This window comes from Podarcis muralis, chromosome 7, assembly GCF_964188315.1.
Source record: "Podarcis muralis chromosome 7, rPodMur119.hap1.1, whole genome shotgun sequence".
NCBI lineage: Eukaryota > Metazoa > Chordata > Lepidosauria > Squamata > Lacertidae > Podarcis > Podarcis muralis.
Genome location: NC_135661.1, coordinates 30,711,426 through 30,732,031, shown reverse-complemented (window position 1 = coordinate 30,732,031; position 20,606 = coordinate 30,711,426). Strand labels below are relative to the sequence as shown.

At 46.3% G+C, this 20,606-nt stretch overlaps 1 protein-coding gene across 1 annotated transcript in view; it reads right to left on the bottom strand.

Annotated features, from left to right (window-relative positions):
- LOC114602932 (neural-cadherin-like) overlaps positions 1-20,606 on the bottom strand; it is a 94,133-nt gene that overhangs the window by 27,552 nt on the left and 45,975 nt on the right. The window contains exons 8-20 of the mRNA XM_028741663.2: positions 19,787-19,959; positions 18,922-19,090; positions 16,991-17,161; positions 14,439-14,611; positions 12,833-13,000; positions 12,003-12,252; positions 11,143-11,270; positions 10,086-10,272; positions 8,390-8,533; positions 7,487-7,770; positions 4,969-6,583; positions 1,930-2,023; positions 242-426 (exon numbers count right to left, since the gene is read on the bottom strand). Of these exons, the coding sequence (XP_028597496.2) occupies positions 242-426; positions 1,930-2,023; positions 4,969-6,583; positions 7,487-7,770; positions 8,390-8,533; positions 10,086-10,272; positions 11,143-11,270; positions 12,003-12,252; positions 12,833-13,000; positions 14,439-14,611; positions 16,991-17,161; positions 18,922-19,090; positions 19,787-19,959 (3,741 nt within the window). The remainder of the gene's footprint in view (positions 1-241; positions 427-1,929; positions 2,024-4,968; positions 6,584-7,486; positions 7,771-8,389; positions 8,534-10,085; positions 10,273-11,142; positions 11,271-12,002; positions 12,253-12,832; positions 13,001-14,438; positions 14,612-16,990; positions 17,162-18,921; positions 19,091-19,786; positions 19,960-20,606) is intronic.

Sequence of the window (20,606 nt, the reverse complement as noted above, 5' to 3'; positions counted from 1 at the left end):
CCTGGTATGTGACCCCTGGAGGAAATATGGGTTTTTCTGTCTATCTAAATGAGGTCCCTTACCCTGGTTGGCACAAAGCAGCTTCCTTAAACCTATGATCAATGTGTCTCAATTTTTTTACAAGAAACACCAGCAGGCTTGGCTGTTCTGCCAATAGAATTCAGCCCCCCGAGATCAGTAAGAGGTGAGATGTTTCTACGCACGATGGGAATCAAAACTCAGCCGACGAAACAAAACTAACCTGCCAGGCGTACGGTCGCCGAGTTCCGAATGGCTTCGTTTTCTATCTCTTTGACATGTATCTGCACAGTTGCTAGAACGTCAGGCCAGATTCCATCTGACACTCTGATTTTAAACTCGTACGTTCCCTGAGGAGCATTATCCACCATAAGCAGAGAGCCAGTCCTTTGATTCAACCTGAAAGATCTTGAACCACAAAACACACACTCATGGCTCTGCAATCAGTAACATGTCTCATGGGGAACACGCTTCATTCTCAAGGGGCACCATTTTCACCCGGGCCAAGTTTATTTAAACATTCTAGGGGCATTTATTCAGATGCGTTCTCTGGTTCTTGTTAACACAGGGAGATTTAAGTGGAAGGTGAGCCTCCCTGCACCTGATTTTGCTTCCGTATTCTCTCTGTGGCTAAGCAGTGACCAATTCTGATGTCAATGTCTTCTTGACAAGGATTACTCCTGCAGAGGCAACTGGGTGGGGGAGAAGCTCTACTTACATTAACGTATCTTCCACATACCCAAATTACGTAACATCTACATGTCCGCTGCCCAGGGGAAGACTGGGGAACCGCAGGAGTCCATGCCTCTCTTTCTGGCCCTTCAGGTTCTCCCTACACTACACCCCTCACTAACCCTTGCTTTGCACCCTTCCTTGAGTGTTTTTGCCTGACTGGAATTTGTCCTTGAATTCTGATAATGCCTCTCGTTTCCCTGAATGAAGGACTGGGGGCAGGAGAGAGAGAGAGAGTTGAGAGTGTATACAGAAACTGGACCCCTTTACAAAGGTAACATTTACGTTCCTTGCTCTTCCTATTTTTGCCCACTGGCAAGTTGCTCCGAGGGACCCCGTCCCTGGCCAAGAAGGGGTGAGCATTTGCAAATTCAGAGACGGCAGGCAAGAGCCAGGAGACAGAATAGCACCAACAAGGCTTCCAGGGGCTGGCAACGGGCCTTTTGCTGGGAGGTGGTCCTCAGCCGATGCCCTGCTGATGTCAGACCTGGCTTCCGGCAGAGGGCCAACATGCCTTCTTAAACACTCAAGGACATTCATTGGGATCACTGATGGGTGTGGCTCCACAAAGCATGTATTATTTGAGTGTTGAAGGATGCACATTTGTCATTCACACTTCTAGTTACAGGTAGGTAGCCGCGTTGGTCTGCCGTAGTCAAAACAAAATTAAAAAATTCCTTCCAGTAGCACCCCAGAGACCAACTAAGTTTGTTATTGATATGAGCTTTTGTGTGCAGGTATCTGAAGAAGTGTGCATGCACACGAAAGTTCATACCAATAACAAACTTAGTTGGTCTCTAAGGTGCTACTGGAAGGAATTTTTTTATTTTGTATTCACACTTCTGCCGACCTTGATGTGGGGGGGGGGGGACACACAACTGCCGTGCAAAATGCTGGGATGCTATACATACGGTGCCCTGCATTAACCCTGCTTCACACCTTTGGTAAAGGGGGTCTCAGCATTTCATGGCGCAAATGCTGCTGCATCAGTGACACGACAGATTGTCCCAATTGCAACCCGCAATAAATGGCAAGTACAAGTTTAATAGATTGTCATCTCCATACCAAGCAATAATCTAGGCTTTATATATACAAAGCACACATAACAAAACGTAAGAAAATAATTACAGAAGCATAAATATTAAATATTGCTCTGCTTGACACAAATACAATCCTCACTTGTGCATTTTTCCTTCAGAGACAAATGTTTTATTGTCCCAGTCATCCTGGTCGGGTGCAAACACTTCCCCAAGCACCGTTGTCGACCATTTTCCTGTTGAGATAAATTATAATAAATCTGCATTAATTTTTTTCCCCTTTTTTCCGAGGAGCTTGATATCCCAGAGCATTTATTGCTGCATTTGTCACTTTTATTGCTGCTTGGCTTTCACAAAGGTTATGATCCAAGACGTTTCAAGTAATGCAATAGCAAGTACTCTGATCTTTCATGTAAGTGCAGCTGGGAAGCTCGTCCACAAATACTGCATATATAGGATTGGGCAAGCTCTGCTCTTAAATTAAATAAAATAAGATTTCTGTGCAGAGCTAACTAAAAACTCTTCCCCAGATAAAGCTGATTTCTAGTGCTCGAATATATTGCAAAAAGAGAGAGAGAACATCTGCATTTGTGGGTTTTGTCCCTCAAATGCAACTAGCGGAAGAAAGAAAAGCAACAATGAAGAGTGCAGCTCTATAGCAACGGCTCTGCGTACCATCCCAGGTTCAGTCCCTGCTTTCTCCAGTTTAAAAGGCTCTCTGGGAAAAGGAGCAGGGGAAGACTCAGCCCAAATTCTAGGAGAGGAGCTGCTAGCTGGAGTAGACAGCAACTTGGTCCAGCTCAGCAAAATCCCAATTTGTATTTTTACTATACACCTCATTCTCCCCATCTCTGAGATTTGACCAGCCACTTCCACACAACCTTTTCCATTCGTCTGCACTTCATGGCCCTTGAATCTAGCAGTGACCCAGACCGTGATCAACTCCCGCCTGGAAACCTATGTCCCCACTGTGGAAAGACGTGTGGATCCAGAATTGGTCTCCACAGTCACTTACGGACTCAACTGTTAAAACCATGTTTATGGAAGACAATTATGGAGACTGCATGGACAACAGAAGGGGAGCAGGGCTCAGAGCTGACTGCATAATACAGGGATACAAGTGTGCCTGAAGCAGCTGGGCAGGAACCTCTCAAACTGCCAGGGCCTAGTGCCTGGACCTTCACAGAAACCTCCCACTAAGTACAAAGAACCAGATGCCTCCCAGCCTATGTCACCAGCCTGGCAGGGCAGGGAGCCTACCAGGAGGGGGGCAATGGGATGGAGGAGGAGCACCTGTCTTCAGGACAGAGGGTTGGCCCTTTAAAGCTCTGTAGTTCTCCGCAAGGGGGTGGAGCCTAGAGGAGGGGCATCTGGAGACAAGAGGCTTAAAAGGCCCCCGTTTCCCTCCCAACGTGCCTCTGAGCAAGTTACTCACTTGCCGCTTTCTCTGTGGGATCTGGCACCGGACCAGAACACAAGGCTGCATAACCATAAGCACTAGAAGCTTGTTCCTGTTTTAAAGTGGCGTTAAAAGGCCTAAATGAATTGTGGCCATTAATTTCAATGGGGGAAACTCAAGAGTAGAAGTTACACTGGATACAACCCCAGAGATTCTAATTCAAGGGAAAGCATTCCTATGGATTTGCCAAACTTGATTCCATGTTGTTTTAGGAAATCCCCTGCTGTTTCGCTGGTTCTAATCAGCAAAAAAAAGTGGGGGAAAGGGCACGGAAGAGTCCTTGCCTGAGGGAACTGGCTAATGAGGACAAAAGTAATATGAAAGCTAGCAGCTTGCTTTGTCTGATTGCCTAGGCAACACAGGAGGAGGCAGTTCTATGTAACCTGTGTTCAGGACAACCGCTTCTGCCTGCAGACTGCACAAATTACTTTGCAATATCAAATGCATGCAGGGTGACATTATTTCGTTATTTTGAATCACCTTGCCTGCTTGGGAGGAAGCCCATTTGGACTGAACTGCATTTGTTTCTGAACAGACACGCTGCAGATCTTTGCCATCGACACAATGTTCCCTTTTTTAAAAAATGAAGTCAGCATTTGGAGTGTTACTCCCCTGCTACCTTTAGCTCCGGCATCTCCAAACTCGGCTCTCCAGATGTTTTGGGACTACAACTCCCATCATAACAGGACCAGTGGTCAGGGATGATGGGAACTGTAGTCCCAAAATATCTGGAGGGCCGAGTTTGGGGGTGCCTGCTTTAGCTGATTGCACATGGGGTTTGCGTGCTACCTTGCAAATTGCTACAAAGGGCCTTTTAAAGAAATGAAATATATAAAATCTTTGCCATTTCACACTGAGCATGTACAGAACGTTTTCCATCTCTTCGGTTTAGGATTTATAGGAAGAAGCATCATGGCTGCAACTAACAGAATCTTTCCTTAGATGGAAAGAGGCATCAAATCCCTTTCCAGTTCAGAAACAGTCATTGGAAACCAGTTGTTCTTTTAATAGTACCTACTGTGGTGAGAAGAAGCAGCTTGCTTGTAGCAACTCAAATCTGCACCACCAGGACATTTTCAATTTCCCCATCTATCTCTCACCCTTCATGATATAAGTCTGTTTCAGTCAGTCACTTATCTTTCTCATTCTCCCCATCCAGCCACCCATTCACAAGCTGTTAGCAAGGATGACCCACAAGCTGAAATTTTCGTTTGGCCACATTCATTCAGCTAGTTTGGACCAATCATTCCATGGCTGGTTAATAGTCTGGAACAGTCAGCTAAAATGTCATCCATTCACCTATGTTGAGGAGGAAGCGCGATTCCTACCCACCCCACCAATTGCCTACCAAGCTTTGACCTGCACATATATGATCAAACTGCTATAATGGCGGTCCCAGTGAGTGGCAAAGGCCTTTTTCATTGTGGAAGCCATTTTTATTTCCCAAAAACGCACATAAAAATGGTGCCCACTTATCCTGTTGGAACTCTGATTCTCCACTCCACTGAAAGGAGTTCTCCTCTCTGAAAAGAAAAAGAGGAGGATTCAAACTGCAAATTTCAAGCTGGGTAAAATGTTTCTGAATTCCTCGTGGTCATTTCTGACTAGCCCTAGTGTAAACTGGCTCTCTGTTTAAGCTGCTCTGACTACAGGAGAGGAGATGACAGTTAAAGCATGTCAAGACATCTGTACAAATATGCCCATAGTTTATGCGATACCCACCTCTGTGTACATAAACATAGATCACTTTGTGGCCAGCTTCATGGCTGTTGTCATTTTCGTCACCAATAGTTATGGTCAATATGTTTGTGGAACTCACAGGGGGGCTCCCACTATCGGTTATAATAATGGGGAGGTGGAATAGCTTCTGCTTCTCTCTGTCAAAGGACCTCAGAGCGGTGATTGTTGCAGTATTATTTCCATTGTCGGTAAGAGAGAAATCCAAAGAATTCTGATAATCTGGTGGCAAGAAAAACATAAAAGGTGGCCCATTCTCATCACTGTCTGGGTCAAAAGCCCAAAGGAGAGGAGACGCAGGGCTCATGGAAACCAGCTGAGGCCCTGGCATATTTTCCCAGACCACAGGCATATATGGGGCCTCAAACCTTGGCCCGTTGTCATTGACATCCAGCAAGGCAACCAATACCGTAACACTTCCTGTTTGGGCAGGTAGGCCTTGATCAGAAGCCTGTATTATTAGACGGTACTCCTGAATGACCTCGCGATCCAGCGGTTTGGCCACAGTCACGTGGCCGTCCTGGTCTATCGCAAATTGTCCAGCTGGATCAGAATCCACCTGGATGGAATATTCAGTATCCCCATTCAAACCAGAATCCTCGTCCGTGGCCGTCACGGTGATTATGGTGGTTCCCACAGGTATGTTTTCAAATAAAGGGCTCAGCTGGACAAACTGAGAACTGAAAACCGGCTTGTGGTCGTTACGGTCTTCTACTTCGATCAAGCAAAAGGCAGTGCTGGAGAAATCTAGGTCTTCCACCTTGATTGTAAGGTTGAACCACCTTTCGTGGATTTGCTCATAATCCAAGGCCTTTTTCAGCCTGATGGTAGCATGGTGGCCTTCCTTGTGGCTTTCAATGTAAAACTTCTGTTCTGGATCCCCACCAATAATGCTGAATGTCAAGTGAGCGTTTTCCCCGCTGTCTTCATCAGTTGCCGACACTTCCAGAACCTCTGAGTTGACGGCGATGGTTTCGGGGATTACAATATGCCAAACTTCCTGCGTGAAGCTAGGGATATGATCGTTTACATCTGCAACCCAGATGGTTGCTGTGCCTGTCCCCGCCAGTCCTCCGCCATCTTTTGCTTCAACGGTAAGGAAATATTTTTCCATCTTTTCTCTGTCCAGCATCCCTTCCGCCACATAGATGTTGCCAGTACTGGGATTGATTTTGAACAAGTCCATATCCAAGTCATTTTTCACACTCTCAATTATACGGTAAGTCAAAATTGCATTGAGACCCACGTTCGGGTCATCCAAGTCTACAGCTGTCATCTCCATGACGAACGTGTCTTCAGGTGAGCTTTCAAAGACACTCCCGTTGCAATCACTGGGCATGCAGGTGAACACAGGGGCATTATCGTTTATATCCCAGATGTTTATAATCACATCTGCAAAGCCAGTAAGCCCTTCCCCTCCTTCATCCGTTGCCAGCACAACAAATCTCCAAAGGGCTCGCTCTTCCCGGTCTAACATTTTCTGGGAATAAATGCTGCCTGTGTTCTCATCGATAGCAAATACATCATCTGCTCCATGTCCATGCAAGGAGTATCTCAGATCACCTCCATCCAAGATGCTATCAGGATCATTTGCTACAACCTATGGAGAACAAAGTTTAAGATGCATAGATCAAGTAACCACAGATCATAAATTCAGCATCATATATCAACACAGAACAACAAATAAAAACGATGTACTATGTATAGGCTGAAAACAAACAGTATCCTTATCAAATGCTGGCAGCAGCATCTTTCAAACTGAAGCTATTATCCTAAATAAGCATCTGGCATTCAGACTGCATGTGAAGCGCCAGCATATCTAAGAAGGTGAGAATCAGAGCCACATTATCGTCACAAAACAACCTGATTCAAGTTTTAGATTTAGGAAATTGGCAAGAATGTAATCCGTGCACATCAATGGAATCAGTTTGTTAAGGTGCAACCTGTGCAAATGTCCAGATTTATCCGTTGGTAGAAGAAGAAACTGGCCATCATCCTACCCTTCTGTACTGGAAACAGGAAACCCCAGGTGCACAGCTGAGAATCCCAACCAAGTTGCCACCAACAAACAGGCCAACTAAGGGCTGGTTCACTACTAGAGGCAGCCACTTTAAGCAAGCAGCAAAGCCACGAATCACTTTTGGGTTGCAGTTTCTGGAAAGTAGGCGAGATAAAAGTTCACTTGTTTTTATTTTTAAAAAAGCTTTTATCCCACCTATTTTCAAAGCAGCTATCAAGTCAAAATACCAAACAGCATTGAAAACACAACTATAAGGCACCATGAGGTTCTTGGTTGAGCCCGATTTGTGAACTGCTGCACCACAACTAGGCATCCTGTGCACTCCAGGGAGGAGTAACTGAAGAGTTGAAGCCAGGTATACACAGGTATTAAGGCACTGGCTTCCGCACATGGAACATGAGCAACTAAGTGGGGCTGTGTGACACCAACTCTTGGTGCACTGTAACCATTCACTGTTATTTGGATGAGCCATTCCCAATATACCTGAAGAACGAAGACCGGAAGGCCATCCAGTTCCTCAATCACACTTCCGTAATATTCATTGAGAGAGAAAACGGGAGCTTCGTCGTTTTTATTCACAACGTTGATGATTACAATGGCGTAATCCTCCCATTTCCCATCAGAAGCCAAAAGGTGGAGTTCATACAACTGGGCTTCTTCGTAATCTAGTGACTGCGCAATGAAGACGACTCCTGTTTCTGGTTCAACATCAAACGCGCCTCCGGTGTTTCCGGCTGTTATCTGGTACCTTAACTTTGCATTAGTTCCTAAAAGTGGGGAAATGGAAAATATGCTTTCTGTAAAACCAGGATCATGGTGATGAAGAAGATGACGATGAGACACTCCTTTCTGCCTGGCATTCCGTAAGGCGGGGTAGCCAATGCGCTGCCCTCAGGATGTTAGTGAACGGCAACACCCATCATGCCTGACCGTTGGGCACACTGGCAGGCGTTGATGGGACTTGTAGTCCAACAACATCTGGAAGGTACCCTGCCATAAGGGCAGCATTCGGAAGCAAATTGCTTACTGCAGAAAAGTAGATCTAATCACTGCATCGAAGCTCAAAGGCCCTGCCTGATGTTCCCACAGCTTCCTTGCTCTCTTTCCTGTATCAGAGATGCGTACCGCCATATGGCAAACCCAAAGTCATCCTCCCCCAGCCCTAACTTTGTTTAATGTGCCTAAAGTAAATAATTATTTGCCCCAAGGCCTCGCGGGGGCTTCATAAAGGAGTTGCTCAGCACCTGTCAAACTCAAAACGAAATGTTGAGAGATAAAAGACCCGTTTCCCCCTTCCTGGAGCTGCCACAAGACGGTCCCGACGCTCCGGAAAAATTAACTCATTAATATTTCAGGTGCCGCCACTGGGAATCCCGAAGCTTTTACCTTCGTCTTCATCATTAGCGCTGACGGTGGTGACAGTTGATCCCACGTCTTGGTCTTCCTCCACATTAACTTCATAGACACTCTTGGTGAATATGGGCTTGTTGTCGTTGACGTCGCTGATAAAAATGCGCACGTAGGCGGTGTCTGGAGAGATGAGGAACAAGAGATTAAAATACTCAGCTGTGCCACTTCTGTCAGCTGCAATTCCTGAAACTGTCTTGCCTCACGTTAAATGAAGACGAATAGCGCAGACAATACAGCAACAGAGCCTTAGGGTTGTGGACAATTTAAAATACTAACATTACTCAAAAAAAAAAAAGTGCTCGGATATCACATGAATGTCACATCCCATTTGTTTAAGCAGATAACATGTGAATAACGGGTGCCTAATACGGGAACTGTAAATGTTTTGTTATCACTTTCCTATCCTGAAAGTCGATAGTGCGGGTTTTTAGCCCTTTGCTTCAGAACAGCTAAGTTCACCAGTGATTATATTATAATTTGTTTATTTATTTATATCCAACCTATCTCCCAGACCGGGCACTCAGGGCCGCTTACTCAAATGAAAACCACATGGAATAAATCCAGAAAGTTAAAAAAACATAAAAAGGCGATTGTTTAAAAGCAATTAAACTCTAATATAATGAAAAAGAAATCTATTAAAATTCAGTTGATGAAAGCAGCACAGCTCCATTTAAAAGGACTCTCTTTTCAAAACGGTCAATTCCAAAAAAAGCCTGTTAGAATAAACGGTTGTCACTTGCCATCGGAAGGAGAATGATGGAGCCAGTCTAGCTTCTCTAGGAAAGGAGTTCCAAAGTCGGAGCAGCCATCAAGAAGGCCTTCTCCCCCTCTCCCTCTGAGGGGGAAGAGGACTGAGAGAAGGGCCTCCCCCAAAATATCAGAGTCCAAGCAGGTTTGTATGGGAGAATACAGATAGCCAGGGCCTAAGCCTTATAGGTAAAGGTAAAGGTAAAGGCACCCCTGCCCGTACGGGCCAGTCGTGTCCGACTCTGGGGTTGTGCGCCCATCTCACTTAAGAGGCCAGGGGCCAGCGCTGTCCAAAGACATTTCCGGGTCACGTGGCCAGCGTGACAAGCTGCATCTGGCGAGCCAGCGCAGCACACGGAACACTGTTTACCTTCCCGCTAGTAAGCGGTCCCTATTTATCTACTTGCACCCGGGGGTGCTTTCGAACTGCTAGGTTGGCAGGCGCTGGGACCGAACGACGGGAGCGCACCCCACCGCGGGGATTCGAACCGCCGACCTGACGATCGGCAAGTCCTAGGCGCTGAGGTTTTACCCACAGCGCCACCCGCGTCCCAAGCCTTATAGAGCTTTACAAATAACTAAGTTCTTTTCCTGTTCATGTTGGGTTGGCTCAAAAACCAGAGAGCCAAGCAACCATCTCCTTGTCCTATTTTCTGGCAGCCGCCCTAGGAGTGGGGCTCCCATAGTACAGGACCTCCAATTCCCACCTCCTTGAGTCACTCCAGAAGAACACCATGTCCAATGGTGCCACAAGCCACAGGGCAAGAAGAACCAGCAAACTGTATTTCTCCTCCCCATCTCTCTCCTGACAAAGACCATCAGTCAGGGCAGCCGAGGTGCTGCTTCAGTGCCAAAACGTCTTTCGGAAAAACGAGTAACAAAAATTAAAATGGATGCCACAAGTGTTTCCACCACTACACCTCACCGGTATTTGGCTGGCCGTGCTTTCCAGGGCGAGCTGATTCTGAACCATCCGTGGACTTGACTTCCAAGAGGTACGATGCCTTCTTTTCCCTGTCAAACACAGAGGCGGTATAGATGGAACCCGTTTTCGAATCCAAGCGGAAGAACGTGTAGTCGCCGCTGCGGTCAGGTAGCAGAGAATAAGTGATCTGAAAGGTTGAGGGAGAGAAGGGCTATAATGAAAATCAGGCATTATTTTTGTCTACGTTGGACATGTCCTGGGTAAGCAAAATATACCTGACACAGCACATGTACACAAACACCCTAGCCCAAGCATTTCCATTATTTCCATTATTAGGAAAAATAATACCAAGCAATACACCCACAGTGAGTCTTGAACCAAGGCTGGTATCAGCTACCCCTCACTGCAGCCATAGGTCATCCAGGTACTGGCACTGGCACATTTTGCAGGTTTAGTCTCTGAGTGCTCGATGTGATGGGCTTGTAAAGCTATTTCACACTTTGTATTTTTAGGTGCACACCTAGGATGCTTCAAGCACACACAGGAAAACATAATGTGTGAACACAATGCGTCCATGTCTCATACAGGGACAGACGAAAGAGAATTTCATTCAGTCTGCATTTTTAATGCCTAATTAGCACCTTGCTGACTAATATGTGGACTGGAATGTAGTTTGGAATGTAATTATTTTCCAAATTCTGCAATACATTTCTCAGCTTTAGAAATGTACCAAACTCCCCCCCCCCAAAAAAAAAAATGTATTTTAGGATTACGTGTGTTTAGAATTTCACACACTGAGGTGATAAATAGATACTTATTTTATATAGAATATAAATCTTCACTCCTTCAAAAAAGATATCATGGATTAATGCAGAAATGGGATAGAACATGTAGATGGATGGACCCCTGCAAAAGCTGGGAATAAACTGTCCCACCCGCCCCCAGTTACAATTACACCTGTCAGGGAGCTGTGTTTCGCTGTTGTTCCCCATTGAGAAAACCTGTGCAAAGAGACTCCACTGTTGTCTGATGCTGAATCTTGCATGTTCTGGCTTACCTCACCATTCTGGCCCAGGTCGAGGTCAGTGGCAGAGACTTGGAAAACCAAAGTCCCGACCTCTGTTCCTTCCGTTACAGAAGCTTCATAAATTGAGGAGGTGAAGAAAGGGACGTTGTCGTTGACATCTAAGAACGTATTTAGAATTCAAGCAGTCAGCCCATGTAATATAACCATTTGCATGCTTAAGGGGTTTTAAAAATTGTATTGCTTTATCTAGGGGGTCTTGCAAGCCAGAGTGCCTTGAGACCCAGGGTCTTATGCCCAATGGTTTGGAGGGCTGGGAAGGTGCCATAGGCTTATGCAAATCTTCTCTGCACCCACAGCCTCCCCCACTTCCTTTTTCACAGTAAAACAGAGTTTTCCGTTACATGTGAACCAGACAAAGTATGGTTTACCCAGACCGTGTTTTGCCTGCAAACAAGAGCTGGAAACTGTGGTTTGAATGCTGATCGCAAACTAGGGTTTGTCGAGAAAGACAAAGTAGGGAAGGGCATGAGGGTTGGGTTCAGGGAGAGCACATGAGCCTGGGGTTTACTTACACAACACCCAGCTGTGGCATATTGAGGAGAATGGAAGCTGAGCATCACGGCAACTTTGCATTGTTCGTTGAAAGACAACCCAAAGAAAAAGCGCAACTTTGGAAAAAATGATCAGAATTTGTTCTGTCTTCTGAAGGGAGTTCCACAGCTATCAAGTACCCACCAAAAACTGTCTACATCTGCAATCTACCTTCTAGCACACCCAAGGTGACATTCCTGTACTTGGGACAGTGCAATCAGAAGCAGGAATGAAAGGGGTTCTGCTCAGTAAGCGGTATGCTGTTGGCATTTTGTCCCCGTTACCAGAACATCACCCACCTGTCACATTAACGTAGACGGTGGTGAATGCAGCGAGCGGCACCGAGGCCACATTCTGGGCCCGGACCCTCAACAAAAAGGACTTGGTGGTTTCATAGTCCAAAGGCTCAGCTATGAGGATGGATGCAGAACCATCATCTCTGTTGGGAGTCAGGTAGAATCTGATTGGCATGTTGGTCTCCGGAACCAGACCCTCTTCGAGATTGTATGTGATACGTGGGTCACCAAGGGGGGACGTGGCTTTAATTGTCTGCGCAATTCAAAATCAGAGAAAGAAAAGGATTGCTTCAGCAGATAGTGATCATTTTCAGAAGATACACATTTAAAATGCTTACAGAAGCACATGCAGTTCTTTGCATACAAAGAAACTTAAGCAAACAAAGCTTAAAAGAGCCCACCATGGATTTTAACCACATCTAATGTGACTTGACACTTATTTGCATGTTAAATCAGGCTAGCATAAATAATATTCTACCAGGAAGAGGATGTTGTTGGACTCCAACTCCCATCATCCCTGACCACAGGTCATGCAGATGGGAGTTGGAGTCAAACAGCATCAGGGGGGTTCCCCATCCCTGGAATATACTATGCCCCTTTCTGCTGTTAGACAAATGGTACATCTAACCCAGCAGCATCAGCTCTGAATGGCAAAAGGTTGCTAAGTGGCCTAAGGTCACCCAGTGACCTTCATGGTCAAGTAGGGATCTGAAGCCTGATTCCAACACTCTAACCACTACACCGCACTGGCTCTTTACAGTGTGCTAATTTAAGATGCTAGTTACAGGAATACTGTACAACTGTTTCCTTTAAAAAGAGAAAACCCAACTTACCACAATGGAAGTATCTCTTGTTGTATTCTCTGGAATGACGACTTCATAGCTGTCCCTCTCCCACTGAGGGGGCTGGTTCTTTGCACTGGTGATGGTAACTCTAAGCTCAACCTTGCTACTCCTGTTCCCTCCATCCATTGCTATGATTTGCTGAGTTATAAAGGATTTCTGGGCAAGGGAAGAAAAGGATTGCTTCAGCAGGGAGTGATTCTTTTTAAAGACAAAAATCGAAGCTATTCAGCTTTGTCGGTATCACAGTTATCATGTTTTATTTCTGCTCAGAACTTTCATCTTCCAAATAGCACCAGTGACAGAGCCAAAGTACTCCTCGATTTTTCTTATTTCCTGTGAAAAAGCAGCTGTTGCTTCCCCCGCCCCTGAAACCTTTGGTGGAAATAGCATTTCTCTCTCTCTCTCTCTCTCTCTCTCTCTCTCTGCACGAAGCACAGTATAAACACTATATGGTTTTATGGAATATCCTCCCAGGCAAATGCTTGTAACATGAGTCAAGAACCTCAGATATGAGGCCCAGTATGTCTCTATAGTCTCCTCTGACTATCCCTTCGGAGTCTCCCCATGACAGACTCCCTCACCCATCCTCAGGTTAAGAACAGACCTCCAGAACGAATTAAGTTCTTAACCTGAGGTACCACTGTACTCCAGTTCAATGATAAACAACTTCCGTGTATCATCCCTGAAAAATCAACTTCATTTTTAGTAAAACTGTCAATCTCCTACAGTAGCGGAGAAAGATTCAAAACCCACCACCATCGTCTGTTTAGAGCCTCACAAGCACTCCAGAGCTTCCTGTGGGTAGAACATTGTCTTTCCAATCCTTTTCTGGCAACCCACCAAACGTGCATTGCCTGCTAGGGCCTCCTGTAGCTTCTACTTACCAAAGAATCTACTTTTTGAGGGTGGGGGGGAACCCTGCAACTGTTAAATCTGTATGTCACCATAGTAATCATAAGCACAATTTCGTTCCGTTCACAGAAGTTCCTAAGATTCCTCGCTGCAGAACTTCAGAAGGTTTTGAATGACGGTAAACTTAAAAACCGACTCTCCCGGATATGACCTGTCAAAACTGTTTATTGCTTCTTTTCCCACCAAGGCACAAGAAGAGTTATCAGTCTGACATGACAGCTGTGAATGGCTTTATGGTTAAAGTTACAGATGGGTAGCCGTGTTGGTCTGCCATAGTCAAAACAAAAAAAATTCCTTCCAGTAGCACCTTAAAGACCAACTAAGTTAGTTCTTGGTATGAGCTTTCGTGTGCATGCACACTTCTTCAGATACCTGTATCTGAAGAAGTGTGCATGCACACGAAAGCTCATACCAAGAACTAACTTAGTTGGTCTTTAAGGTGCTACTGGAAGGAATTTTTTTTGTTTTGTTTATGGTTAAAGTAATAATTCATTCAGCAGGAGGGGGAGGAGGAAGCCCCTCTCAACTGAAGCGCAGCCATCAGGGTGGCACTAATTTATGCCAGGAGAGAAAGGGACCCACGATGCTGCATGTCTCCCTGTTTGGCATCTTGCTCTATCTACCATCTGCAGATGCCGCCAGCTGACATCTGGCCACAGACCAAAGGCAACTCACAACGTACCTGTAACAAGGGTTGGTTGACATAAACCCAGCCTGTAGAAGGGTTGACCTGGAAGTACTTCGTTTTCCCACCGGCTGCAGAATACGTGATGGAAGCGTTGGAGCCGTAGTCATCGTCGTGGGCTGCAACACGGAGGAAGCTCGTCCCAACACTCGTGTCTTCTCTCAGGAAGTCTAGGAAAGTGCATTTCATTAACTCAGCGGGGCAGAGCAATGCTACAAGCCATCTGAGCTCAACGCTATTTGCAGGCAACACTCTGCAGATTTTCCGTGAAAAATAAAAGCAGCTGGTGAAGAAGTGCCCTGATTTTATTGCTTGCGGGCTCTTCTTATGTTTTTTATGTTCAGTGGCACATTTGCCTGCCCACAGGTTTCGGGGGCAGAAGAAGGAGATACACAATAGTGGGCAGACACCAGCACCATTCCCCTGGAGGAGAAGAGCAGAGGTTAAGAGGGCTGGTTTGGACTGCACTGCTATTCCTGTAGCACAGTGTTTCCCAACCGGTGTTCCGCGGCACACTAGTGTGCCGTGAGACACCGGCTGGTGTGCCGTGGGAGGGAGGCGGGCGAGTCGGGCGCCTAGGAGAGAACAAAACCAAGTGAGCAGCGCGCGAGAGGGAAGCGACCCGAAAAAGAAGCGCGTTCGGAGTCCGGAGGCACTTTTGGGGCTGCGTACGAAGGGAGGGGGGGGGCACGGACGGCGGAAGGGGGCGGGGCGCGGTTGCAGAAACCCGCCAATGCTTCCACCTCATTGGGAAAGGGAAGGGGTTGGGCCACCTAAAACTCTCCGCCGGGGCCACATCCTGCCTCCCAGCCCCCTTTCCTCCACCCACGGAGGGAGGGATGTTTTTAACACACACCCCCGCTCACAACCCTTTGGTAGCGTTTCTCCAATCTGAGGCGAGCGCCCGCCGACGCCCCCTTCCCCTGCTCAGTCGCGCAAAAACCGAAGTCTCCTCCCTACCCCTTATTCCCTCAAACCCCGTTTCCATAAGGGGGGGGGGAATAACCCCTTCCGTCGCGCGCGAAGCCCAGCTCCCTCCGCCCTTCGCGGTCTCCTCAGCACTTCAGCCAGCCGTTTACACTCTCGGAGCCACTGGGCAAAACTCGCTCTCAGAAGCGCGCGCGCGCAGAGAGAAAGAGAGAGGGAAACAAAGTTAACTTGTGGGGAGAGAGAAAGAGCGAGCGGGAGCTAACTTGTGTCCAAAGGCAGATACAAAGTAGCCCCCCCCGCCCCGAAGGCGACCTCTCTTGCTCTGCTCCTCTGGGGTGGGGAAACCAACTCCACCACGCGGAGCAGCCCCGAGGCGGGGAATTTCGCCCCTTCGTAATGTATGCATGTAAATGAGGCGGGCGCAAGGGGTGGGCGCGGAGAGGAACTCGCGCCTCTGAGGCCGCCGCCTCCTTCTCCTCCTCCTCCGCCCCCCCCCCCTCAAACCCAGGCGGCGGCGGCGGCAGGAGGCAGCAGCGGCAATAACAGAAGCAGCTGCGCTGACAACAACACGTGTTCGCTCGGGCACCATGGAATTCGAGGAGCTGGGGATTCGGGAGGAGTGCGGCGTGTTCGGGTGCATCGCCTCCGGCCTGTGGCCCACGGAGCTGGACGTGCCCCATGTGATCACGCTGGGGCTAGTGGGGCTGCAGCACAGGTAGGGGACACGGCGGTGGGGGGGGGAGACGGTCTGGGGAAGCGGGGGGAGGGTGGGTTGCTTGCGAGACAGCGGAGGAGGAGGAGGCCGGCATGTCCGGGCAGCAGCAGCAACAGCAGCAGCAGCAACTCCCGGCGACGGCTCCTCCTCCGCCCGCTATCGCCGCCGCCTCAGCTGCCGCCGTCCCTCAGTCCCTCGCTCTGCTGCCTCCTCCCACCCCGGCAAGGGGAAGGGAAAAAACTTTCACTTTTGTGCGTCCCTCCCGGCGTGACGCTGCGCGCTGACGTCACGGGGCGGGGCTTTAATGGTGGTGTGCCGCGAGATTTTTTTCCGGTAAACAGGTGTGCCGTTGCCCAAAAACGTTTGGGAAACACTGCTGTAGCAGAGCATTCTGCTCTGCTATTGTTTCCCTATATATAATAGTCCTAAGTTAAGTATGTAGATCACAGTAAGCGGAGAGGAGAGCAATTGCTGGAACCATCCAGGGACACCAGCTCCCCCACCTGCTTCCCCCCCCCCCCCACACACACACCTGGGACTCTTATAAGGCAAAAATGCTGCTTAAGTATTATTGTATTCTCTTTAACATTTTTGTTAAGGCAGGGACATGGATGGGTTTCTGAAATATTTTGAATTTGTATCATTTGTATCGCTTGTATTTGCAATGTTGCATTTGTATGTAGCTGCTTATCTTCAGGAGCCTTTATGGCTGAAAAGCAGGATATTAAATTAGCGGTAACGTAACCAATTTAAAAAGGAATAAGTGACAATTCATCTGTAGGAAGCGGGGTGGGGATGGGGGAAACATATGAAAACCAAACCAGAAACACACACAATAAATCTTAGACCTCAGGTAAGCTTGCGATCGGGGGAACTGAAACGCTATCCAAGGATTCGCAATTACATTCATAATGAGTGTTTTCAAATCTGGGGCTGTTGTCATTCACATCCGAGACCACAACGTTGATCTGGCAGATCCCAATGAGGGGCTCGGCCGCCTGGTCCGTGGCTGTCACAGTAATAGGATGCTCTCGCTGCTTCTCCCGGTCAAATATCTGAAGTGTTGTCAAGATGCCTGAAAATAAGACCACAAGCAGAAATAATTCAATACTGTGTATTTAACCAAGGACTGAGATGAGGGAAGAAGCAGGAGGGTTTACTGCCCGCTGTTTTTTCTTGCAGTTTCAGTTATTGAGTGCTGGAAGAAAGATGTAAACTGAACTAAAACTCATCTACATCTGTAAATGTCCTTTCCTCTCTGTTTCTCATTTCCCCCATCTATAAGTTCAGTTTGCCATATTTCCATATCAACTTGCTATTTTCTTTTTTTAAAAAAAGATACATGAAAATTCACTAGCATTTCAGTACAAATTTCTCCTAATGTGCACATTTTTGTTTGCAATGTTGCCTTATCTGCATATTTTCCCAAGCGAATTCTTCTTCTTCATCATCATCATCATCACAACATTGTCGTTATCATCATCATCATCATCATAACATTGTCGTTATCATCATCATCATCCCTGTTCTTCACCTACAGGGGTGCCCAAACTTTTTCCAAAGAGGGCCAGATTTGATTAAGTGAACATGTGCGAGGGCCGACCAAAGTTGTTGACCTTTTTTGTTGTTGAGCTTTTGGGGAGATTTTACCAAAGGAAATAAACTGTCACAGGGACCGGATTAAACCAACCGGCAGGCCGGATTAGGCCCCCGAAACTGACTTTGGAGATTCCTGCCTTAAAAGGTACCAGTGCAGGTTACAATAATTTAAAATGCAACATACAATTTTGTACGCTGTTTCAACAAATGTAAGCATTTTATGCAGACTTTTCCTGAACATACACATTTTTGTACACATTCACTTGGAGAACCGCACCACAAAATTCAGAGAAGTGTGAATTTTGGAAAGCTAGCTGCAGTTCAGTTCACATATTGTTACAGGAAGTGGGAATTGGGTAGGTCTGCATCAAAATGTGAACCGAAGTGAATTTCTCCCTCACCCCTATCTACAACCCATCAGTGAGATACAGAGATGCAGCCTGCTCACCTGCAACTCAGCAGGAGTATCTTTAGGTAAATAGTAAACTATTACAGGGCAAATGTAAATGACTGTCGGTCCACTAGAAAAAATCCAAACTCCACAACTGGGTAATACCTTTATTATCACCAACCATTTTAACCTAAAGACTGTGACTAAACATAAATTTCAACATCAAATAATATCTGACCCCATCTTTCCACTACCATCTGCTATGTGTAACCTTCTGAAGAACTCAAAAAGCTGCTCATTTTGGGGGGGGGGACACATTGGTTGTTCACACTAAAGGCACCAACCTAAAGCTGAATTTATCAAACCTACACTTTCCAAAACACAGACTTCCTTCAAAATTAGCACTTATTTGAATTTTGCTATGCAGTTCTCCAAGCAATATTTACAAAAATGCATCTATCAGAGAAATGTTTGCAGAGATAAGTAAGATAGTGAAAAGTACATACAAAACTGCATTATATTAGGGGAAATTTCTTGCAAAAAAATGTGCACATCTGGCACAGCGGCATACAAAAACGTGTTTATTAGGAGAAATTCACACTAAAATGCTGAATAATTTTCATGTAGATTTTTTTTCCTAAGTGCAAATTGCTGCAGAAACTTATGGAGAGCTGAATGTTAAGATTGGAAAAATAAGGAAGTGAGAGAAGCAAAATTGACAGATGCTTCCATTCCTGCCTGTCTGTGGATTTTTCAGCTTGATAACTTTATCCTTTAAAGGCCCGGTCACCTGGCACCTCTGTATTCTCACTAGGCCCAATGAAGCTGCAACACAATGGCTTTACCTGTGTCAGGGTGGATATTAAAAGCAGGGAGAGTCCCCTCTCTGTGCATCAAGCCATACTTCACTTGGCCATTGGACCCTTCATCTGCGTCTGTTGCCTCCACTTGCAGCACGAAGGTTCCCACTGGCTGGTTTTCCAGCACAGAGGCATGCTCACGATAATGCTGGCACTGGCAAAAATAAGGACAATGATAATAATGCAAAGACACGCTTACATACAACTTGACATACACTGCAAAATCCAGAATATTGGCAATCAACTCCAATCACTCAACAAATAAGGGTCAAACTATCATGATCTCAGCTGCATAGTTTTGTCCTTGAGCAGGAGATCTGATGCAGAAACCACGGGGAGGACCGTGATCTTTTGAAAAGTATGGGAACTTTTATTTATTTATTTATTTATTTATTTGGTAATGTAAACAGCAGGTACGGGCCTCCAGCCCTGCACCGGGGCCACCACAGGGTGTGAAAGAAAACTTTACATGCTCCCCCCTCCCACCAATATACAGTGGTACCTCGGGTTACAGATGCTTCAAGTTACAGATGCTTCAGGTTACAGACTTCGCTAACCCAGAAATAGTACCTTGGGTTAAGAACTTTGCTTCAGGATGAGAACAGAAATCGTGCTCTGGCGGCACGGCGGCAGTGGGAGGCCCCATGAGCTAAAGTGGTGCTTCAGGTTAAGAACAGTTTCAGGTTAAGAACGGACCTCCAGAACGAATTAAGTTCTTAACCCAAGGTACCACTGTAAAGTTCATTGGAGCTACACTCTTAGCTCTTCGTGAATGCTGTGTGCCAAAACAGAAGGGGGTTCATAGTTGCTCTCTCCAAGTATTTGACATGACGCAAGGCAGCCTGTTTACCTTCTGGAACACAGGTTTGTTGTTATTGACATCATCCACATGCACAATGACCAAAGCAGTGCTTGTAAGAGAGTGAGGTCCACCAGAGGCATTGTCATCTGTAGCCGTGATGTTGAGGACATACTCGGGACCCTGTAGCCTAGGAAGTGGGCTTGAGCGAAGACGGATTAACCCTGTGAAAGATTTCAAAGGGAGGACAGTTCGGAATCAGAATGTATTTTGCTGTTGTAACTGCTGGTGAGGTCACAGGGTACTGGATTTGGAAAAGGCAGACCTGGGTGCAAATCTATGCTCAGCCATGAAGCTGCCAGAGTGACTCTGAGCCAGTCGCTCTCTTTTGCAGAAGTATTGTCGGAAACCATGCACTGAACAACCCGGAGGAAGGGTAGGATATAAATCAATCCTAGAACACCTTTTAAAGCTGTTATGCCAAATGTTTGAATTTCAAAAACAGTAGCTTCATGCCATGCCAAAATTCCAAATGATTAGCTATATCAGGTAATCGTGTCCAGCAGAATTATGCAGTATAGCTCTTGCCAGACCAAACCAACTCTAGCTGGAGAGGGCGAGGGAATAACTCGTTTGAATGCTCCCCTTGTGTATGAAAATACTTCCTTGCACAACTTCTAGCTGAACCCTATCCTTGAAACACTAACTTTCTATGTGCAGAGTATAATATTTACTTATATTATAGATCCACTGATTGATTGATTGATTGATTGATTGATTGATTGAACTAATGCCATTTTTAAACTGTAAAAAATAAAATAAGAAACCCAAAATATCTGCTGCCACTGCAGTTATCCCCCTTAAGTACTCC